We start from the raw sequence: 25,130 nt of genomic DNA, 5'->3' as shown, positions 1-25,130 counted from the left end.
TAATTACATGAAGACTTTTCTTCACTGAAGAGTGAGATCTTTTTTCTGTTGAGAGGTATCTCAGACTTGCATCATCAGTATTGGTGCAGTGTGATCTGCATGCCTATAAAGACTAAATTTATCAGACATGTTTGCAATTTGACTGCCAGTTTATGCAGTTATTCTTTTCCATTTTTTCAGTTCTTCTAAAATGGACAGAGAGGAATTGTATTGGCAGGGTTGGAAAATGGCTTAAAAAGCTGAAATAGCACTGGAGAAAATTCTCAAAATGCTAGAATATTTCAGAATGTTCAAATTGTACAAACTGACATAGAGCTTCTTAGTTTATGTGTTATTATATACAATATCTTTCTATACTGCTATAATGTGACTCTACATAATATATTAGATATACACAAAATAGGTATGAGCATTAATTTACTTGGTTATAGCTAAAAAGTTGTGCACAACAGAAACAGTAGCAAGTAAAATTCTGGAGCCTTCTTGTGTCATGAGTGGCAACAGAGTCAACTTTATCATCAGGCCATGTTTGCACATGGGAAATGTACCAAGATATCAGGAAAATGAAAAATAAATAGTCATTTGTCTCTTCCTTTCTCCTTGGGAAAGTTGCTTAGCTCTTCATTCCATCTACCTAACAAATTGCTAATTTCCTCTAAGTCAACATAGATTCAATGACTTGTATAGTATTTAAAGCAATTTTTTTTAAAAAAATAAAAATCAGGTCTGTCTTGATCTAATTCCTCTTGATGGAGCTAGTCTGCAGCAGTAGTTAGGAATTATAAAAAAAAATCTGATTTTGTTTGCTCAAGTATCTAGCCTGGAATTCTTTAGCAAGCTACTGTTAATTTTTCTTGCTGTCTTTATTTACAGCTGGCTGTATCACTCATGATTTAATTGTAAAGATCCTCCATTGCACAAATAGATATCCAGTCCAGGAGGAATGACTTCTAGGTCCAGGAATGCCCGTAAAAAAAAAAAAAAAAAACCAAACCCCAAACTAAGTATCTTATTAAGAGATGGTATTGAGTATATATTGTGTAATAAAAGCTGTGCATTTAATGAACTCTATTTACGTGCCATATAAACAGAACCATAGGGACAGTTAGAGTATTATGTTCCAAATGCTTAATGTGTAGTTTCTGAAACTCCCAGAACACACAATGCTTATGTTCTATGGAGATGATGGTGTGCTCTAGTGCAAGGATTCAAATCCTGGCTCCTTCATATATGCTTAGTGGAGCCTTGAATTATTTGTTTCACTCCATTGCTCTTCTGGTCCTTCTCATCTGTAATTCAAAGGTGCTGCTACTTCCAGTATCTCATAGGAATATTATAAGTGTGAGAGGGTATGCATATCCTCAAAGGGGGAATATTACCAAAGAGAGGAGAAACAGGATTATACAGCTGTGTATGAGGTGATTTTTCTTCATATCCGGTGGCAGCAGTAGAAAAGCAAATGAAGTCAGCACTTTGATGCTGACTACAAGTTGAAGGAAAACACATTATACATACAAACAGGTCTTTCTGAATGTATGTAGTCTATTCTATGCTCTGATTCGCATTCATTCAAGTAAATTCGTGGTGGTTACAAGTACGACTGGACTTGGCTAGTTGTTTCTCGCCTTCTGGCAGCTCAAATTCAACTGTAGGCAGAGCGACAGATTTTGTGTTGAAGCAGCTAAAGTGCAGGCTCTAAGCGGTGCTGGAGGGACGGTGACTTTCAGCAGAAGGAGAAAAGTTGGCAGTTTTCTGTGGTAACTTGTTAAACTGGCACTGCAGAAATCACAGCTTATCTGTTAGAGAGGTAAAGAGTGTTAGATAAAATAGTATATGTCTATAATTGAAAGGGAAATTTTTAGAAGCTGTTATATTTGCAGTACAGTGTAAAGATTACCTGAACTATCTTAGGGCAAGTCAGCTTGTAATGTAATTGTGAGAACAAACGTCACACTGTGTAAATTAGCTTTGTTCTATAACCAGCCTGGACACTTCTCCTCTAACACAGGTACACAGGTCCAATATTCAGGTGTTTATGTGAATTATGCTTTGCAACTAAAGATGGAGACCAGCATTTCTAAACCCACTCTTGTTAAAATCTCTGTAAAGCAGGAGCTGGTACAGCAGAGCACTGTGTGAAGCATTACAACACTAGAACAGCTGAGCAGAGAATCAGGTCGTACATAGATTTGTTAATTATATTAGAAGGACAGGGTTTGTTTTTTTTTTTTTATCTTCACAACTCTCTTCTTATTTCAAACTAATTGCTAGAGAAAATGGATATAGAGTCATTGTGTTGAGAGTGAGTTTAGTGTATTTCAATACAGTGTACAGTATGTTCTAAACAGTTTTATTTCCACTGTATGGAAGAACACATCAAGAGTGGACTGTTTAAATTCCTGCACTTGCAGAATCTCTGCACATCTCACTAGCAGTGAAACAAAGTCAATAATATTCTCATCTTTTTTACTTTGCTCCTTCACTGTCATGCAGAGAGCACTGATCTGCACTTCTGGCCTCAGCAGCTTGTAATTCTATACTCTGCCGCACTTTCAGCTCCTTTCTTCTGCCTCCTTATCAGAGTCCTGTATCTGAAATTTGAAACCCCAAACCATAAAGATCCTTTGTGTAGCTTAACACAGCCTGTGGAGTTGCCTCATGGTGAGTTTTCCTATGTTTGGGCTATCTTTTAGTGCAAATTACTTTCCTCCAAATGTTGCTAACAGTGATTTGATGTACATGTGCAGAGTTCTTCTCCAGAAGAGTATTTGGAAATTGTTCATGGATGAATTCTGGTGGAAGTTCCCCAAATTGAGACAGCAAAGGGAATAAATCCTCTGCTACTCCTGCTTTTCTGTAATCCAGAAAAACTAAAGTGAAGTCAAAATGGTGACATGATGAATTGTTCTCAGACAAGAGTGGTTTAGTGAAACAGACAACTTTGTGAAGATCTGTCAAAAGCTTTCATTTCCTATGACATTTGAGTGTATTAATGAGCGCTTCACCCGGCCACCTACAGAAGCACCTGAAAGACTTCATGATTTCTGGAATCCATTTAGCTATGAATGTGATAGGGATAAAATACTTGTGTGCTAATGACCATTACACTCAGCACCACATGATTTCATCATCCATTATTTCCTTCCTATGGAGACAGCCTTGAGCTTACATCCTATCTGACTCACAAGTAGAATATCAGATTTCAAAATTCAAGTTAAAAAACCCCCAGAAGACTGTATAGGCTGCAGGTCAGTCCGTAACTAATAGAGTCATCTGTGAAATTCTGATTTGGAATCTCATTTGGTGTCTGGTCTTTCATTTTGCATATTGATCAGAAATCCTAGCCTTGCCTCAACCTGCAGGCTTTCTTTCTCTTCCTACACTTCCTTTTACCTCAAGTTTTTCTTACAGCACCTGTAGAGGCTGTCAGGATTCATTGCTACCTTCTCCCAGCCCCTCTGTCATTGTGAGGTGTACATTAGTTACTTCTCCAGCTGATTTGCTGCAGTTCCTTTTTCAGATGTTCAGTGTAAGTTCCTCTGGAGGCAGAATCCTGTCTTAGAGAGGGAGACACTTCTTGAAAGAAGAGAGCAGTGAAACCCATATTTGTGTGTCATCAATTTTTACCACTATTCACAGAAGTTTATGATTTTCATATGCATCCATAGACCCTCCTTCTCTGGGTTTCCCAGCTGTGGATGTGCTGTCCACTCCCATGTTTGCACTTGTCCTGATCTTGATCATCTTTTATTTCTTGAAGGGTCACGTGCAGTTTCTAAAAATTCTTTGCTTTTATCATCCTGTCATCTAAACCTTCTACATCTACCTTTAAATCTTGTTCTCAGTTTCCTATCTTTTCCCTAGATTTAAAATAGATGCCCCTAAAATGATTTTATGATGCTGTTCATGAAAGATGTTATATAAAAAAAAATTAAATTGGGGTTAAGCAGCTTGTGTCAAATAACTCCTAGCTCTCAATGCCAGCAGCAAGCCTTCTCACATGACAGCAATGGATCAATCCTCCATTTAGACATTTTTGCCTTTAGAAGTACAGGCCACAAACTCAGGTCATCCTGAAATGCCTAATAAAACAAAGAACACCAGTGTATATAAGAATATGGGGTGCTCTTATTTATTTTTTTTATTGATATGTCTGCTAGCAACAGGTTGCAGTAATGTAGAACCTACAAAAGAATGTAGGATATTTATAAGATTTACTTCTAAACATGCCTCTTTTTTTTGTTTGTTTGTTTTTTAAGGGATTGGATTTTTTAAAGGATTTTCTCATATATATATTTAATTCCGTCCACACTCTACCATGGTGTAATTTGCACAGTTACCTTACTGCTTTGCAGTTTAGCCAACATATTGAGCCAGGATATGGAAAAGAAATGTCTAAAGGCTTATCCTTTTCCTTCACATGCTTGTCTGTGACCTTATTGATGACATTTTTTTGCTTTACTAATTCTATTTTCTGAGAATTGAGACCTAAATAAGAATTACTTTTCACTCAAAGTGAAGTTTAAGCTATTTTACACTGGGCAGAGTAATATTTATGCAGATTAAGATCATAAGAAGCAAGCACCTTTTGGAGGAATATGTTCTTTGTAAAAAATAAACTTAATTTTCTCTTGTCGCTGCAGATTAAATTTCTCACTCAGAGATGCTGCTCAGCTGAGTCCTTTTTTAAAAAACAAAAATGTCTGGTTGAACTTTATTAGGATTTGGAACTTATAGCACATCAGAAAACCTTGCTGTAGGGAAGCAAAATCATATAGTGATGAGGGAGTCTCAAGAAACAGAGGGATTTTCCTCTTCTCTGCTTCTGATATATTGTGAGACTACAGGAAAGTCACGTCACTTTTGACCAGCTCATTAACATGTCTCTTAAAGATAAAGGCTACCTTTCGCTTTATGTCTTCTGTCATATCATTCTCATCAACACTGTATTCTCACATAGTAATTTCAGAAAAAAATAGGGGGAAAACTATTGAGATAATGTAGCATTTTTATTTGTGTTTCCTTTGCAAAGTTCAGTGCTGTAAGCCAGTTGCTAATAATCATGCTATCCTCCAAAGGGAGCTATATTACTTTTATCTTAGAAGTATAGGTATAGAAGCAGATCTGCATAGTGTGTTACAGCCTGGGGTATAGTTAAAAGATAGTCTGTCAGTCTATAGCAAAGCTACGCCCTCTGTTTCCTGTAGTTCACTTTTTATCTAGACCAGGTTTTCACATTATCTTATTGAAGCATTAATCCATTTTTGTCTTGTCTGTTGTGTCACAATACCTGTCAAAACTTTTCTCTTTGTATTTGTGCAAATACAATTGACTGATGAAGTCAGCTGTATGGCCAGTGCTTCTGACTGCAGTGTTGCAGGCAGCATTTTATGATGTATAGTATCTGCTTGACACAGCACAGCTAACACAAACCACTAGTGTAATTGTAGTTATAACCACAAAATTCAACTTCTGTTGCTGTAGCTTGTTTCTCCTGAAAGCATGATGACACAGAATTATACTTGCAAAAGATAGTTTTTACATCTGTGGTACAGATTTGTAACTATAGAAGGGTATAGCTATACCAATTTACACTAGCAGAATGCTCTTCTGTATTGTATAGCTATACCAATTTCTGTCATTGGCTTGATATAGTGTTGGCATTGCAATAGGAATCTGTATACTTGAGGATTCATGAAAAAGTGACTCGTGACTTACAGATGTGTTTCTTTGCAATGTTCTTGTTACTATTCTTGTCCTAAGGTTGAAGGTTGAGGCAGAATGGAAAGGGCAGGAATAATGGCAGGGTAGAAGGTGAAAAAACAAGTGTGAGGCAGTTCTGGAAGGATAATGGGAGAGTTCATCATTAGAGTCATGAGGCAGATGTGATTAGGTGAAATAAGGAGAGGAAGAAGTTTCAAGAAAGGTATGGGTGCCACTCCAGCTGAGTGAGTAGAGCTCTGTGTCTGACCTTAACTGGTATATGATTTGAGAAGGAGGAAGACCAATTCACAGCTTCTTTTACCGTTGTTGTGTGAGCTGCAAAGGGTGAGAACTTTGATTTATTTAAGAATAAAGGGCCACCTGTCTTTCTGTGATTTTCAAAATTATAGTTAATAATTGATTTTCAGGATGGGTATCAAACACTACAAGTCGTTCTGTAGTGGCACATTCATAACCAAGATATTTAGTATAAATTGCAGTAATTTGTGTTTGAAGAATATGCATGAATAATCTCAAGGTTTGGTAGCATGTGCGGTTTGTTAAGGATATTCTTTCTCTGTGTCATTGTTCTGTTACAGAACTTAATGATCAAGGACACAACTAAGCAATTTTTCTTAAATTGTTTCACCAGAAAATATGCCAAAACCAAGCGCATCAGTTTTCATGGAAATAGGTGCCAAGTACAGGTTTTATATTATTCATTCTGCTTTGCACTTAGCATTTAGTCCACCAGTGCTTTTAGGAGAAGGAGAGAAGAAAAAAAAGATTGAAGTGATGAGCAAAGATAACCATTTGTTGTTTGGTTTCTTTTCCCAAACTGCAGTAATCATACTTTGGGCAGCCTTGAAAGTCTTCACAAGGCAACCACCTGCATTCAGCTTCAACTACACAACACTAGTAATTTGAAGCAAAGTTTGGCTCGAAAGGCATGTTGTCTTTTTTTCCTCCTCTTTCTCTTCAGCATCCCTGAAGGAATAAAATTCACCAATCCTTTTATGTAGCAATCTGCAGTAATAATCAAAGCAAGATTATTTGCTTTCCTGAGAATGCATATATTGCTGAACTCCAGTTGAAACGTACTGGGGAACATGTCTGCTTTGCTCTTTACATATGAATTACTGGAGAAAACACATAACTGAAAAAGACCAAAGGTTACCTTTTATAGAAAAAAAAAAACAAAAAAAACAAAAAACCACACCAGTTTTGTCAGAATTTAATGCTATCTATTTCAGGTGGTCAGACAATTCTTATTTTGATTGGCCTTTCTATGTTCTGAAAACTAACAAGGGTAAAACAACTCAATGTACTGTGTAAAATGAATTAGATCTTGATCCTTGTCATTATCACTGAGAACCAGGGTAGGCTGATAAAAACCAGAATCAGAGTTTGTGTTTGTGCATATGTGATGCGTAATTGTATGTGTGTAGGTGCTTGTTTGTAGACACGCAGAAATGTGTATAAGGACATTAGTCCTTACAGAAAACATTGCTTTATTATAATTTTAATCCCAGGGAGATTCCTATTCAGATTATTTGAGTTTAAGCAGCCTTGTAGTGGATTACTGAGCTTTAATGACAGTGACCTATGCTACTAAATGTGAGCTTTACTCCCAGTGGATCACACTGAATTACTTCCAACCCAAAGTTTTCAGTACAGCAGAAGCTTTGTTCTGGGCAATATTCACTAGCAGTGTGTTGACTCTGTTCACAGATAGTACCAATTACCTGCTTTACATAGGTATGCTATCAGCCTGATACTAATATATGGGTCAGATGGGAGATTTCTAACAAAAAAGTGTAAGGGCTTTCTTTTAATTTCTGTTATGTGTCACCAGGTGAAACATCAATACAATATTGAAATGCTGGGGTTTCAGCCCCAAGCCCCAAATTAAGGTTGACATAGGGGTGATTCCCACAGCCCTTCACAAAGGGAGGTGAGTTACCTTTAAGCTTCCCTCCAGGGTGCAGCCGGCCTTGCAGGGAGAGCCATTAGGTAAACGAGCCCCAGGTGTCCCACATGAAGTAAACAAAGGTCAGGTGTCCCACTTGGGGATAAAAGCTGGGACCCCTTGCAGGAAGGGGCAGTGTCTGTCTGTGGGGTGGATGCATTTTGCAGAGTTTCTTGTTGGGGAAGGACCTCCTGCCTCCTTGGGACTGGGCTCCAGTCAGGTCTGGCTTTTGTAAATGTGAGCTGTGTAGAGATTCAGTATGTGGCTTCCTTGGTCTCATGTATTTGGCTTGTTGACTCGGTTGTCTCCTGTCTCTTCTATGAGAAACTGCATTTCACTGTTTATTCCACCCATTGTTTGTTGTGGGGTGTCATTGTTGGGGTCAGTGGGATTGATGTCAATTATGTATAATCTGACTTGTTTGTACCCCCAGTGCTCACCCATGTACTGACCCTTTTGTGTCAAATACAATTTGGTTATTGGTTCATCTTTATGTTGGCTGTGTCCTTTATGCTAGGCCTAATAATTGGCAAAACAAATATGTTATCTGGAGCATTAAAAAAGGATGATAGTGAGGCCAAATATATATGTATGTTTAACATTTTAACCAGTTTATAGATTAAAAAAATAATAATTTAGTGCTGATATATACAGTCCTGGTTTATATTATTAGCAAACTTCACTGCTAATATTATTCACTTAATTATTTTTTTAAATCATTCATTCTTCTTGGTATAGCATCATCCAAAAGAAAGTAAATTAGGAAACATGGAAGCTTTCATCACCAGGTTATTTCTTCAAAAATATTCAGATCAACTTCTTGCTCTCAGTCTAGAGAAAATAAGTTGATGTGTGAATATACCTTCAGAAGGGGGTGAGCAAGTGTCCATCTTGTGTTCTTTCTGACCCCATCCCCATATTACAGTGGCAAAAAGAACATGTCCAGTGACCATTGGAATGAACTCTGTCTTGGGAAAGTATCTGTGGTACCTAGTTGTCATTTAACTGCAAGTTGTTAAGCTTGAGACAGGAATCATCATGTGATTTCCATTGCCTGCATTAAATAGAGATTAGATGGTTGTCATAGTCATTTCTGATGTTAGATCTGTGACAAGATATCCTGTGTTAGGAGATGAAATACTTCGTTTTTCCATATTGTGCTGCCAAAGAAGAGCTGGAGAAGAGTGATGTATTGGTGATTAGATATAATTATGGATGTCCATAAGTATGTTTAGTGGTGGAAATACTTACCTTTTTTAGGTCAACATCTCTATCTTTTAAATGGAATAATATATTGTTGATCCTTCTGCAGTTTTTCAGCATCTTCTGGCCTGAGAAATCAGTGACATGAGTGAGAAGTTTTTGATACAAATGCCTTTTGCCGCTTATATGCATATAACATGTAATGAAGGTATTTTTACATGCATATACAGAAAAGAAGGAGCCTCACACAACTTCCTGACAATGTCCTCTTCAAACTTTCAAGCCAATGATTGATTCTCCACAAGTTACTCTGTCTTCAAACAGCAAAGCTAGAATATAGAGCAAAGGACCTATTTGATGTATATAGATCTGTTCTTACTATAAAACTTCAAAATTATCTGCTTTGGAACTTAATGATATGGTCAGGAGTCTCTTCTGCAGCTTTAAAGCTTTTTTGTGTGCTAAGGAAGCAAAACCCTATACCAATGACATCTGGAGACTGCCTTCATGATTCTTGCTTATCTTATATATAACACTGTTGAGATCAGGATACGCAGTTAATACAAATTCCTTTTATTTTACTATTATACTTAATAACCAATATAAGTGGATACATATAATTAACATGCAACTAATTTATATTTTTTTAAACCAGACAGTTTATGAACTTTGGCCAATAACTAAATGTTCACAATTATTTTGTGAAATCAGCTGAAAAAAATATTTTTCTAAGGTGAATACTTGCTTCCTTTCCTTTTGTGGGAAGCTGCCATTCTGTTATAAAATATTCAGAAAAAGGAAATTGTCTTGAACTGAGCAGTTACAAGCAGGAAATTTGGCCTGGGGCTTTACATGGAATCACAGGTCTTTCAGCCAATGTGTGACCTTTCATTTGATTTTGATTTTTTTGAGAAATTACATTTATCAGTCTTAAAACTGTTGAACAAAAATCTTTTAAGACCCAAATTTTCAGGTAGATTCCTACTAAGCTTCCAAATAAGGCTTATACAGGGAATATAAGGTTATATTTATAATGAAGAAACATATTGAAGCTTGGTTTTATACTGTTGAGCACGCCAGCAAGCTTTAGTTGACAGGAGGGGCAGTTCTACACCTTGCAGATTTTGAAATCAATGACAGTTGATGTGGAGAAAATCCAACAGTCCTCTTGTCAAATTGTGGCCCAATGCATACAGGTTATAATAATACTGAATAATAACTGCTAGGGTCCTCTGCCTGTTCAAGAGAACTTTTTTTTTTTAGTCATCCCTGCATAGTGATTATCTCAGGAAAGCATGAATTTTCACACTGGAGAGGTAGCAAAGAATGCTTAGGGTTTCTAACAAGAGCTTCCAGAAAGGGGTTTTTGTACTAAAGCAGCCAGCAGACAATATTTCCTAAAAGTTCAAAACCATTTTTATTTTCATATATACCAGTTAATAGTGTTACTATTTTACCAGACATAATGAGTTAAGTGTTAACATTCTGAGCATAATCACAGATGAAAATAGTCAGTGGTCCATCATAAGAAGGTGGGTTTTTTTCCATTATTTAAATGCTTGTGACTTTTTTTTAGAGGGATTGTGTAGTACCTCAAATAGAAGGGAGCCTTTTCTTGTGTTTAAGTATCCCTTGAAACTGGTACTATAAAATGCTTCATATTCTATTGCTATGCTTAAAGCCTCCTTCAATTCTTTTGCAGTTTGACAGGTCTAAATGAGGTTTAATATACTGCAGTGAGCTGTGGTGGCCAGGAGCAGAGACTGAGCATCTCTTGATGATCCACACTTTGAAAATAGTTAGAATTAGCAGGTAGAAAGATTACAAACAGTCTTTCAGGCAGGTAACCAACAAGCTTGGAAGACAAATTAACAGAGTACAGGCCATTAGAAAACATTTATTGTCTCAAAGAATTTGTGGAACTGTAATTAATAACCTATAATAGGGCTTAATGAGTAGGGTGAAATTTTAAGATCTCAAGTAAGTTATTGATCACACCTTTACTGTAACTGACACATCTCTGAAAGCTTCAGGGCATGAAGTTACTTCAAGTTACTGATAACAGCAAAGAACATGAGCAGCTTTTGAGCTGGCATAATTCATAGACCCAGAGTTTTCCTCCAGGTCCAAGGCTTACTTGTGACAGAGCACTCTTATTGGAAAGGAGAGGTTCTGCTTGCTGGCAGGAGCACTAGCAGGTTTGACAAGGCAAACCAGACAAAACCTAATGGAGGAGATAGACTATGGTGCACTGAAAACAGCAGTGTTTCCTTTTACTCGGTTCTGTTCAGTAGATCTCTTTGGGTTTACTGAAACCTACTTCAACCACACTGAATTCAAGGATCTGAGGTAGTCTACACTGAGCCCACAGTCAATTTTGTTGCTGTTATCTGAAACTTGTGGCTTTGGTCATAAAATGTATTTGAAAGTCACAGACTTAGAGGCAGTTTATGGAAAATAAATTTCTCTCCCTCAGTATTCATATAAAGAGATGTGGAAAGAGTGTACTTTGGTTTAAAAAAAAAATGTACAAACTGAGATTTTTAATATTCTTCAGCTATCTGAGACCATTATGAAAGTATGCAGCTGTTTATTTTTGTTAGTTAATCTGTGGCTGCTCTTGGGGAGAATTTGACCTGTGATCTGTAGGATTGTTCCAAATTTTGAACTTTGGAATATGTTATTTTATAGAAATCTCCACTAAGGTTGTAGTCTAACTAGTGTCACAGAAACACAGGTCAGCCCTTGTATACAGTAATCACCCATTATGTATCCAGGTGCTAAATAATACACATACACCCCACCTTTTGCCCTATTCTATCAGATCCCCTTAAGCTTCTGAGTTCCTTTCAGACACACATATCTGATTTGTCTCTGAGCTTCAGGGCTTCCTTCTCCAATCTGTGTCACATTGTTTCCAAATTCATCCCTCCCTGTCCTCTAGTCCTGTCAGTGTATGAGATCAAGAAGGAAGTTTGTAACTAAACGGTCTTGTTCTGTGTCTCAAGCCTTGTCCCTGTGATTGCTGTTCAGATGTGCTCTGCTATTTGTAAGGTCTCTAGAGGTGGCAGTGTGACACTATAAGCATGCAGTGACATTATAAGCATGTAGTGTATATTTTGCAGAACACAGGGTATTCATCTACAGTGTAACATGACTTTAAAAAAGTAAAAAAGAAAAAGGTTATGATCTGCTGAGAATCAAGATGGATGTGTCTGACTATTGCTCTGTCTAGAACTAGCAAATTCAAATCATAATATTGTAGCAAGCAGCTATGGCATGCTGGGTGCTCTTTCATTCCCAGCATACATGCTTCTGATTATAGTAGCACTATAAAGTGTTCTCAAGGCTTGAGGTGCTATACCAGTCCTCTAGCATGCATTGAAGCAGCACGATAGGTGTCAGAGGTCAGGTGCTCCAAGCCTCAGAGGAGAAGATGAGCAGAAGACACAAGTTGTGAGGAAAACCAGCAGTTATTAGGTCAGAGCCGTATGTCGCACCATTAGTGCTGCACTGAGGAAATTGGCATCCATAAACTATTCTTCTATGTCTCATAATCATTTTTGTGGGAGCAGCTCAGTGGGGTTGAGAGAGATTCTGAAACCAGCTGAGAAAAGATCACCTCCTCTCAATTACAACCCCTAACCCCAAGTACTTACCCTGTCTTCTCTGCTGTAAAAACTTTTAACATTCTCCTGTCAATACTCTGAAATAAGGAACACAGGTGTTTGCATAACATCAAATGCCCAAAGTGGAGCTTAGTGCTTAGGTCTGACACATACATTCAAGGCTTAATACATTAGAATGTTTTTCTTACCATCACCCCCTTCCATTTCATTCATCTAATTAATCTTTTGTTTATTGCCACTACGTGATAAAAGAGATAGTAACACTCCAGATGGGAATTCTTTACAGAACATCTGTAATGCATCTAGGTCAGCAAGATCCTGCTCCTTAAATGTTGCTATTGCTAAATCTCTGTATAGCAATCTAAAGCAGAATTAGTGTAAATTAATTCATATGTCAATTACCATACTTAAATTGAATCCAACCATAGCAGAGACATAAATTGCTCAGGAATTTTAGCTTTAGACCACCACTATTCAATTAACTAGAAGAAAATGCTGCTGTGGTCACCTTATTCTCAGAAAGCTTTCAATATTTGAATTCACTAATGTTCAAAATAATAGAAGGCTCTTCTAGTCAAGCAAGTAAAAGGCTGGGGTTTTTTTCTTTAGAAAATACAAATTTTCTTTCAAATTTTGTTTAAGGGGGGGATAATGAATTATTTTATCATGTTGGATTATGCTCATTCTTTTTTTAAAAATATTTATTGTATGAAAGTTCTAACAGTAACAGATGAACAGAATTTTTTTTCTTACTGAAATGTTTTGCATAAGATTAAACTATTTTGTCTTCCCTTCACAAAAAACTTGAAAGTTTTGCTAGTTTAGTCCAGCCTAAAATGGAGTCACCTTTCAGATTCTTCTGTATCTTTGGCCAGAAATTATTCCTGTCCTTTACTTCACCTATGAATAAAAAAAAATTTTAGATCAGTAAACATAAATAAATAGCCTGTAGCCTGGTTGCCTAAGCTGTGCCTGTCCCAGCCATTTACATTTCTAGAGATACTAAGAAAGATAATGTCTGGCAGCTGTCCTAGCCACTGTGGAAACCGAAGCTCATCACTACTAGATGCCTATGTGCTGTGCTGCTCTCCTGTTTTCTTACTTAATTCTTTTCTCTCTCAACCCCCCACCCCTCCCAGGGTTATACCTGTTCATAAATGTCATTCTCTTTGTAATTCTTGGACAGTGAATTTTAGGTCATACTTGTCACAAGCCCCTCAGTAACTTCCCCCTATGAGTTATACAGGCTGAACTGTGAGTCAAAAAAGGACAGAATTTTCATGGCATGGTGGTACCTACAAGTTGGCAGTACATGCCTAGCACGGGCTGAGCTACCTCCGTGAGGTGGGAGGAGTTAAGGCAACAAATCTGTGGGGCTGGAGAAAGGACTATATCTGAATGGGAACAGGTTTGGTCATCAGAATATGTCAAATAAGACAGTCACAGAACGTTTAGTCTGGACGGGATCTCATGGGATCATTTAGTCCAATGCCCATGCTCAAGCAGGGTCAGCTGGAGCAGGTTGCCCAGGACTGTGTCTGGCCAAGTTTTGCATATCTCATCATATATTCACACCTACTTCACATCCTTTAAGGGCAACCTCTTCCTCTATTTGAATATTTTTTTTTTTCTTGTGTCAGCTTGGAATTTCATGTTTTCTAATTTGTGCCCTTTGCCTCTGTCAGTGAGCACTACTGAAAATAGTCTGATTCTCTTGTTTTCATTATTTTCCATCAGATATTTGTACACATTGATAAGATTTCCCCCTGAGATTTCCCTTTCCCAGAGTGAACAGTCCAAGCTCAAGCTCTCTTCATACAAAAAATGCTTTTTAGTGACTTGATCATCTCTGTGACTCTTCACTGAGAGAAATCCCTTCAGAGGGGTTGCAAAGGATGCTACCAGAGTTCTCCATTCTGTCCTCTTAGAAAAGGAAGCAGCAAGACGTGGTGGATGCAAACTGATTCTGCTTCATGACTAGTGTATATTGCCTTTGCCAAAGGGTGGCTTCTCCTGTCTGCTAACAAGAAAGCAGAGGCAGGGTTTACTGAGGCCTGGCTGTGGTCTTCATATATAGCTCAAAGGAACTACTGTGACAATGTGGTTTGACCTCCTATATAGTACAACCGAATATAACATGAGAGAGATTCACCAAATAAAATTTCAGACCAAAATGTCCTGAATACTCTGAGAGTTCCTAAAAAATATGCCAACTTTGGCAAATACCAAGCAAATCTCTCCAACATATATTCTTCCTATCAGAATACTGTATCTCACTATAGGCTTCTCTTCCACAGCATGAGGATGACCAAAGATGGTTTAGTGTGATCAACTGTTAGAAGACACTTGTGCCTGGAGATGGACTTGGTAAGAACACTGGTATTTAATAGTATTTCTGTTTGCAATTGTTCATATTTGTAGTGAGCCTCCTAGCCCCAAAGGACAATTCCAAGACCTACTGGGGACAAAGAGAAAGAAAACTGGTTCAATGTGTTACTCTCTTTTTCAGACCTTATTGATTGCTCAGCAAAAATCAATAATCATTTCTAGATCTGTGTAATTTTTCCCCATTCTGTCCCTTTCATGTCATTGAAGCTTTCATTAGAGCTTTCATGTTTTCCAGAGATTCCCAGGATTGAAGTAGTTGTGATTTTCACGTGTGCATTGCTCTTAAAGAATTTTTAAGAGAAAACACTGTAAAAATAATGGATTTGCTCTTCATTATGTCTATGTTTTCACAGTTAAGTGATGTTTTATTTTATTTTTTTAATGGAGACTCACTATGACAAGTTTTTAACTTGGCACTCAAAGTGCATCTGACTGTAACCTGTTATGGACAAGCACTAAATAAGATAGATTCCTCACTCAACTTTCCTTATGTTCTGTTTCATACACTTGGATAGAGAAGCTGTTAACACTTTTTGTAATGTTTTTCATCAGTGTGTTATGAAGTACTTTGCCAAGAATTGTTAATGCCACACCTGTCATTTAGCAGATGGAGGAAAATGGAGAGGTAGTGACTTGTTCAAGGTGAATATCTGGTGCTTACTGAAGACCCATCTGGTTTCATATGAGCATGGGCCAAAATTCCATTCTGGTCCTGGCTACAAAGAGATCAAACCAATCATACAGTCTCTACACATTGACTGTGTTCTGATGTAAAGTGTGTGGCCTTTTCCATTGCAAAGAGAGACTTCAGAGGGTATATGTGATAAAAGATATTGAGCTGCAAATAAACTATGGTCTCCAAAGTCTCCTCTGATACTGTAGGGTGCAATAAATACTTTGTTTCTTCAACCACAAGTTCAGTAAATATTGAAAAAGTAAAAGCTCAAACTATGCTTGATCACTGTTTCCTGCTTGTCCCATGGTTTGTTGATGGGTAGGAGAAAACATTTTCCAGTAGTGATGACCCAGATCTGTGATCAGGCCCTGTGCTCTCAATTGCATTTCTAGCTTATCTGAGAAAAAAAAAGAGTAATAGATAAGTGACAGAAGTTTGCTGTCCATAATGTGCACAACAGCTGCCTGTGATGATTTGCAAAAGGATTTTACAATGCTGAGTTGAGTGTATGATTAAGTGGCAGATGAAATTTTGAAAAGATAAACATAGATGGGAGGAAAGAGTCTTAAATTCACATAAGAAATCATAGGCTCTGAGTTGACTTTTACCACTAGAAGTGAGTTCTTGGGGTTATAATAAATAGTTCTGAAAATCATCTTAGTGCACAGCAGCTGCAAAAAAGATAAAACAAATGTTGGATATTATTGTGAAAGAAATGAAAACCCCAAAAAAACAGTATTGTGCCACAGTATTGGTGTAGGGTGTTCATTTATCTTGAATATGTCTGACAGTTCTGCTTCTCCCATTTCAAATATGATGTAATAGAACTTGAAAAAGTGAAGGGCAGCAAGGATGCTCAGAGGAATGAAATGCCCTCCATATGAGAAAAAACAAGTAATAATTTTCTTCATCCTGATTAAGAAATAATAGAAGATGGGTATTTTATGGATTACAAGTCTATGAAATTGAAGACCACAGAGAATGTCTGCAGAAAAGGATCATTTACTGTATCTTCTAACACAGGATAAAGGAGCATGAAGTGAAAGTAGCAGATACAAACCAGACAAGAATAGGTATTTCTTTGTATAAGACCTAAGTAATGGCTGGATACAGACTGGTTTATCCAGGACTTGTGTCCAGATGTTTTCTGAATATCTCCAAGGAGGGAGACTCCACAGCCTCTCTGGACTACTTGTGTCAGTCCTCAGGCACCTAAGTACCTCCTGTGTTTCAGTTTGAGCCCATTGCCTCTTGTCCTGTCACCACTGAAGAGAGCCTATCTGCACTGTCATTGCACCCTCCCTTCAGGTATTTACATACATCAAGAAGATCTGCCCTGAGCTTTCTCTTCTGTAGGCTAAGCTCTCAGTCTTTCCCTATAGGACAGATGCTTCTGTCCCTTCATCATTTTAGTGGCCATCCTTGGATTAAATCGTTTAGGTTGAAAAAGACCTTTAAGGTCATCAAGTCCAACCATTAATCTAGCACTGCCAAATCCACCACTAAACCATGTCCCTAAGCACCACATCTACATGTCTTTTAAATACCTCCAGGCGTGGTGACTCAACCACTTTCCTGGGCAGTTTGTTCCAATGCTTGACAACCCTTTTGGTGAAGACTTTTTTCCTAATATCCAATCTAAACCTTCCCTGGTGTAACTTGAGGCCATTTCCTCTTGTCCTATCACTTGTTACTTGAGAGAATAGACTGGCACCCACCTTGCTACAACCTCCTTTCAGGTAGTTTTGGAGAGTGATAAGATCTCCCCTAAGCCTCCTTTTCTCCAGGCTAAACAAACCCAGTTCCCCCAGCTGCCTCTCATAAGACTTGTTCTCTAGACCCTTCACCAGCTTCATTGACCTTCTTTGGACATGCTCCAGCACCTCAATGTCTGTCTTGTAGTGAGTGGCACAAAACTGAACACAGTATTTGAAATGTGGACTCACCAGTACTGAGTGCAGGGGAAAAATCTCTTCCCTTGTCCTGCTGGCCACACTATTTCTGATCTCTAGTACATCCATGTCTCTCTTGTACTGAGGAGTCCAGAACTGGACACAGTACTCCAGGTGTGGCCTTATCAATGCTGAGTAAGAGGGGAAGGGTCAGCTCCCTCAACCTGCTGGTAATACTACTCCTCATGCAGTACAGGATACCTTTAGCCTTTTTTACTGCAAGGGACATTGCTGATTCACATTCAGCTTCCTGTCCAGGAGGACTGCCGTGTCCTTTTCTGCAAAGCTACTTTCTGCGCAGTCAGCCCCTAGCACATACTGGTGCATGGGGTTATTCCTCCCCAGGTGCAGGACTTTGCGCTTCCTTTTGCTGAACATCATGAGGCTCCTGTCAGCCCATTTCTACAGCCTGTCAAGATCCCTCTGGATGGCAATATGACTCTTTGGTGTATCAGCCACTCTCCCCATTTTTCTGTCACCAGCAAACTTGCTGAAGATACAGTCTACCCAATTATCCAGATAGTTAAGGAAGATATTAAACAGTACTGGACCCAAGACTGACCCCTAGGGTACCCTGTTAGTTACCAGCCTCCAACTAGGCTTTGTGCCACTGATGACCACTATCTGGGCCCAGACGTTCAGCCAGTTGATGGGAGTGACATTTGTGTTCCTCCACTCTTCTGGCATCTCTTCCAGACACTAAGTTTCTTCAAAGGTTATCAAGAGTGGCCTCATAATTATATCAGTGAGGTCCCTCAGCATTTGTGGTTGCATCCCATCAGGGCCCATGAATTTATATATGTCCAGTTTAAGTATTCTCTAACCTAATCCTCATCCACTTTCTAGTTCATTCCAGGGACTGCTCCCTGGAGGCCAGGTCCACGAGATAGCACAGCACTAGACTTCTTGTACATTTGCAGTTTTTCAGTGTTGTTCTTAAGGCTTGCTTCAGGATGTGCATTATATACCTTCCATTGTATGATATGGAAATACTGCCATGGTGGACTGCCTTATGTTATGTTGGGCATTTTGAACTGCATCCCACCTTTTTTAATTAATAACCTGTGTGTTTCAGTAGTGCTTCAGAGTCACAAGAGGCCTGGAGTAGGCTCTCACTTGGTGCTATGCAGGGTGCACAACTGGTTCTAACTATGGTTATTCCCAGTATTGTGAACATAAGCCTTCATCCACTTGTTAATTTACAGATCAAAAAATCACTCCCTGGAGCAAACTTCTTTAGCAGTGTTCACATACTCTTTTTCACCATTTAAAGGCAACTAGTTTGAGCTGAAAGCACGGGCACAGTTATGTTGAGAAGGCACTTAGATTTGAAGCACCACCAAGATTATAAAGTGAGCCATGCACTGAAGAAAAGCCCTTAATCTTGTAAGCAGAACCACCCTAGTATTTTTTGTGAGTAGGTCAGTCAATATCATACCTAGTCATAACTGCTGTTTCTAACATAACATGCAACAACATCTTTGTGCTTATTCTGCACTAGGATGTGTTTGCAACATGTTATGATCCCTCAATTCTGTATCTAGCTAGGGCTGTAATAAAGATGGAGTAAATGGATGCAGTGGAATGGAGATGGAGTAGAATGGGCTCAACACAGGCGGTGCTAATCTGCCTGATACCTAGGAAGGCCAGCAGTTTACTGTCCCATATTACTGTGCCTTCACAGTTGTGAGTATTTAGATTAGCTAAATAAAATAATGCTCAAGGTTGTCTGCTTGTACATAGTTACATTTCTGATTGTAGCACAAACATATGTTTTAGAGAACGTATTGATTGAGATGCTCAGTCTGATTAGATTCAGCCAAGATGGAAAAAGAACCATTTGAACTGGCTTGAGATGAAATAAAAAGAATGAACTGAAACCTTCTGTAATAATCAGATTTGCTCTCACGGGCAAATGTGAACAAATAAAACTGGCAGCCCATATATCACTTCATGCACTGATTTTCATAGCTTGAAAACTAAACACTATGTAAGTCAGTGAGTGCATCAGAAGAACTGCAGTCCATTGTCCCATAATGTCTGACACCGAGGTGCCAATAACTATAACATGATGGCTAGTCAGATCCATGCAGTTAGGCACAGTTTAGGCAGCATGGTGAAAAACAGCATTTTAGAAAGGAAATCTAGCATTGCTCCACAGTAGGTGCTGCTGCCAGGAAACTGAAAAATGAATGCTCTAAGTATATGCTATATGCTTGTCATCTTCCTCCCATATAGAACAGCTGGGATCTAAGACTGACTCTCTCAAGTTGTTTGTACTTTTTATTTTTCAAAACTATTGACTATGTTGCTTTGCTAAAAGCTAAAAAAAAATTCCACAATGTCAAAGAAATACTGAACGTTTATGGGTTGGTTAGCATTGCTGTGTTTATACACAGCTATCAAGGATGTACAATTATGAAGTATGTCTGTGTCATAACATATAGGTATTACTATCTATCAGTCAGAGTTCAAGATAGCATTAGTAGAGGTATTTTGATCATTGTTGCAAGTTATCAGATTTGTTTGCTATTAATTATGTAAAATAATGGCTACTTTATACAGAAATTTCTCTAGGGTAGAACAAACTGATGAAAAATATGCTAATTTTTTGAACTAGTGTTATAACTTATGAAATTATTCTAAAACCTGTATTTAGGCCAAACATGCTAATAAATGCGCTTACCTGTATGCATCAAGGCAAAAAGGCAAGCTCAATATGTCCAGAAATTCTTTGGAGCTGGGTAATGCTGTGAAAAAGATGTTATACCTGGAGACTTGGTCAAAGCAGAGAGACAACTTGTATTAGCTATGACTTAACAGGATTACAGGAGGAATTGCCAGACAGCTACTTAACACACAAATTGCCTGGCTAGATAAGGCTAGTGTGGATTGGAAGTAAAAAGCTGTAAAGGCAAAACCATCTGTAGGAGGAGGTGAATAGTAGCCAGCTACGGGGAAATGTACTCATATTCGCACAGGGAAGATCACCTAACATTCCTCTACTCTGTATGATGATATAAATGCAATGACTCTCTTTCCTTCTTTTTGTCATACTATATATATTGAAAGTCTAACCATCTGCTATAAAACCTGTAATTTGGACCGTAGCTGCAACTCTAATCTCTGATTCCTTAGCCCAACTAAGATACATGTGGACACACACAACTTCTCTGTAAACAATAGTCCATTTGCTCTGAAGCAATCAAAATACTTTTGTAACTTTCAGCTACCAGACTGCAATAGAAAGGAAAGAGAGAACCCTAATAGAAGGGGTCGGTGGGAAATATAAGAGGAAAAAGGAAAAAGTCAAGGATAAAGTGAGAATAAAACAAATGAACACTGAAGAAAGAATGTAAATTGCAATTTCCACTTTTTCAAAAAACCACATGCAAACTCTAACTGCCACCAAGGACCATCAAGGCAATAATGTGTTCATTCTACCAATTAGTAGGCTAGGTAGGGTGTGAAAGTGGGAATTAAGGTTTCTGTTCCCTTTCCTGAAGATCTGACCCTACAAAGAAGTCTGTCAAAGGAAAAGCAGTTGCTGAAACAGTTTAAGCATGTAAATGAGCACTGTAAGAAAATCACATTTAATGAATTATGTAGTAATGTTGTCTCTTTTTATAATATACAGTTTTATACTTGTGAATTAGTATGGACTTTTGAAACATAGGTCTTTTCCAGGCTTTTGCCCGATTCTCTGCAACTTTAGTCTGTGAAGTGATTGACAAAGAGGGCATTGTAGCATGTACTTGTCCACTCTTCTTCATGGTAATATTTAAGCACTTGCTTAACCTCAGAGTAAAATAAATGGCATGTGAAGTTCAATAGACACTGAAATAGCAAATCACTTACTGGAGATCTTTCACTTAGGAAACTTGTATCCTCCAGGTATTAAGTGGAAGATTTTTACATCTGTGCTATGTTGCAAATGACTAACAAAAAACCATGGAGATCCAGCCTCAATTACATGATGTCTACATAAGCACTTGTCCTCATTTTATATCAACATAAAATCACTGTCAGTTAAACTATTCCAAATTTATAGCATGTTAAAAAAAATCCAACAAACCTTTTCTCTTTATCCAATTGTTATTAACGATGTTGTTTTCTTTTTTCTGATTACCAGACAGAACCTTGTCTCAGTTATTATGAAATCTAGAGGTCAATTGGAATATTTATTACAAAATGAGATCTCTTTTCTTAGTTTGTGGTACCAGAAAAGTATTAACTTCTACATGAAAGGTATCTAAATTTTAACCTATTTCAAATGCAATTAAGGAAGACTTTTTGTTAAGGCTGTTTAACCTGGCTTTGAAAGGATATAAATTATCTTAATAAAACTTGGCTTAAGATTAGGAAGAAAGCTCAACAAATTGAAAATATCAAAGGTGACTCTTTCTAAGTGTCCAGGAACCTGTAAATAAAAACAGGATCTTCTGGGTTGACAGTGTAATATTTGGAATTAGTAGAAATACAGTGTACTGTATGTATCAGCAAAATTTGTTCCTGATGTTGAAAACCCACAAGCCAAATGTTTACATATTGAAGATATATATTCAAGCATGTGATAATTTGCAGGATTAGGTTTAGACAGCAAAAATCATAAGAACTTTATTTTAAAGTATTGTGGGCTGACAATTTAATGTTACATGCTTGAATGAAAAATCTCTTAGGAAATCATCTCTGCTAACTAATGTTTTAAGGACAAATATCTAAAGAACAAATATACATATATATATGTGTGTGTGTGTGTGTGTGTATATATATATATATATATGTATATGTATATATGTGAGTGGTAGCTTGGAAGAAACCAAATGGCTATTGGAGCTGAGTTTCAGGTTGTCATACTAACTGACTTTCTAGGGCTTAGAATTTTAGAGAAAATGAAGGACATTAGTAAAATCAAAGAATACTGATGTAGTATGGATGTAGTCCAGTGCATCCTTTCCAGAGTTATAATTCATTATGCTGAACTATGTATTCTTTGAAACATATGTTAAAGCATAAAATTTTTATTTAATTTCAGGAATCTGTCACCTATATTCAAGTCCAGATTTTAATCTTTTGGGATATTTCTACTTTGAATAGTCAGAAAATAAGCACATATGTACAACTGTGTATATATACACACATATTTATAAATGCACAGATACATACAGATGTACATGCATACATAAATATATATCAATACACATGTAATATTTGTAGATAAAAATATTATAAATTTTTGTGTAAACCTTTGACACTTTTGCAAAATGCGTACAAATTTTAAAGCTGTTGAACTGTGCCTAGCTTCAAAGTAATGCTCTGGTTTTGATACTGTGTAGGTATTCACTGAACTTGCCTTTGTAAGCAACTTCTCAAAGGAGACTTTAGTGTGTAAAATGTGATACAGTCATAACCATTTGGAAAATTGAAGTCCCCAAGCTCAAATGTGCATATATATTTCTTTACTGAAGTAGACCCATCAGTGTAGTTTCTCAGTCACTGTAAAGTAAGAAGATTCCAAATTCAAAGAAAGCTATAATCTCAACATTAATGAGGCATTACAATCCAACCTCTGCAGCTGACACTCTGTAGATATTCCTTAGACCTGTAATGAAACACTCTTAAATTCTTTTTTGCTAAAGATTTTTATCTTGAGTAAGCAATTACTTGAGATCATTAACTTTTTATAAAGGGAACATCGGACATTTTCCAAATATTCATGCTATGCAACAAATACACCTGTTACTCTAGAGCTGAATTCCTCTGTTTTTTTAACAAGGTCTTGTATACACGGGGACACTTGATAAAGTTTATATGAATCACTCAGAAGAGCAGGATTGCAAGTTAATGACATAGGTCAGATCAGCATGCAGATGTTTTCATTCAGAGGCATTAGTGTATGGAGCTTTTTCAAACCTCTAATACTTCAAAGTAGTGTTACTCCTTTGCTTTAACAAGTGGATTGAAAAATTATGGCTCTGTAATGCAATAAATTAGTCATAAATATATAGTAAAGAAAACAAAAAATGAGAGCCCTTTATTTGTTCTTTGAATCCCTGTTTACATATTTTCTCTAACAACTGACTGGTTTAAAATTGTGATCTTTATAACTGTCCCCTATCCCAAGGCTGCATGGGAATGATTATTCTGATTTTCAAAGCCAACACCTGCATCACTGGAAGGGTTGTTATCCTTTTTCTGATTCACCCCAGCACACTCTGAACTTTAAGGCACTGGGAGTAAACTTACATATACTAAATTAAGTACACACATAACCTGCTTAAGTTCTGTACTCAACTGGAACATCCTTAAGCATTCAGTTTTAATCAGACAGATCTTGAGATTCTCAGTTTAAAAAAACCCAAACAAACAATAATTTGTTTGCACATTTATATACCTATTCCAAATTTACTTGTTCAAGGATGTCTGATAAAAAGCTTTGGAGATAGCAGTGCTTCTGACTTATGTGACAAGCCCGCTATTATTTTTACTAGTAATGATCAATGAATGGAGAATTTGTTTTATGATGAATAATGCCTCTATAAAATGAAAATGAAAAAAGTTTAGGATATTTGGCACAATATGGGGGTGGGACTGGTGCTTTGGGGTTGAAATGTAAAGAGTGTTCCCAAAGAGTGTGTGCAGTCAGACAACTAGCTATTTTGATGCTCAGATAATCACTTGACATGTACTTCATTTTTAAATCTATTCAGAATGTGCTATTAATGTGGAGAGAAACTTGGTAAATTTTTAATACAGAGTGTAGAAGTTCTAGAATGAAGTAACTTTTTTTATCATAAATAATTTAAACACAAAAATATCTTTCAAAGGTTCTGATGGTACTTAAATATGTAGAGGGGAAAAAACCCAAATACGTGATGTTGACTGTAATTCTTTTGGACTTTTAGAAAAGGTAAACCTTCCGTAAGAAATTAATGTCTTCCCTTCTTTGGGACAAAAAACTGTGTCATATGTCTACATACGGAAAAGGAAAGTTCTACATGATAATATCCAAAAAGAGAAATAGTATGAAGGAACTCATCACTCATAACGATCAATTACACGATATTTTCATATGCTTATTCTCCTTGATCTGGAATATGCTCCTTAGAAGTGGCTACCATATAAACAAAATCTATGGTATAGTGGCTTCTATAAAATATTAAGTACTTTGTTAATTTATCTCTAAATGGAGTACTATATTATACAGAAATTGATACATTCCTTAAGATATCCAACTCTTTGTGGAACAGTCTATATATGTACATACAAAAATATATAAATTGTTGGGTGTTTTGATTGTTTAGTTTTTTTTCCTCTCCAGCGGTATAGCTATTTCTCTACTCAAGGTTACTCTTGTGTATGTTTATTGCTTGTGTACTGCTCAGAAATTGCCCTGCACGAATGTGTCTTTTATAGACATAAAATCCCTTGTTCTAATAACCCATATTCACTTGTGAAGAAGAAAAATGCTACATTAAAATGTATTTAAATTAAATGCTAAATTAGAAAAATATTTAATTTTTAATTGCAATCTGTATATAGTAATTAAAACTTAAATATGTATGCATATGCGTTCATATATATATATATATATATATATATATATGTAT

At 37.1% G+C, this 25,130-nt stretch overlaps 1 protein-coding gene across 1 annotated transcript in view; it reads left to right on the top strand.

Moving 5' to 3' along the window:
* The window catches only part of PIK3C2G (phosphatidylinositol-4-phosphate 3-kinase catalytic subunit type 2 gamma), a 216,591-nt gene that overhangs the window by 13,888 nt on the left and 177,573 nt on the right, over positions 1 to 25,130 (top strand). The window contains 6 exon segments of the mRNA XM_026863441.1: positions 874 to 968; positions 1,636 to 1,757; positions 6,548 to 6,650; positions 14,802 to 14,829; positions 14,832 to 14,871; positions 21,653 to 21,729. Of these exon segments, the coding sequence (XP_026719242.1) occupies positions 874 to 968; positions 1,636 to 1,757; positions 6,548 to 6,650; positions 14,802 to 14,829; positions 14,832 to 14,871; positions 21,653 to 21,729 (465 nt within the window).

The sequence above is a fragment of the Athene cunicularia genome (assembly GCF_003259725.1).
Source record: "Athene cunicularia isolate RWA chromosome 1 unlocalized genomic scaffold, athCun1 chr1_part2, whole genome shotgun sequence".
NCBI classification, from domain to species: domain Eukaryota; kingdom Metazoa; phylum Chordata; class Aves; order Strigiformes; family Strigidae; genus Athene; species Athene cunicularia.
The sequence above is the reverse complement of the archived record's forward strand: the minus strand, read 5'-3'. Positions and strand labels throughout refer to the sequence as shown.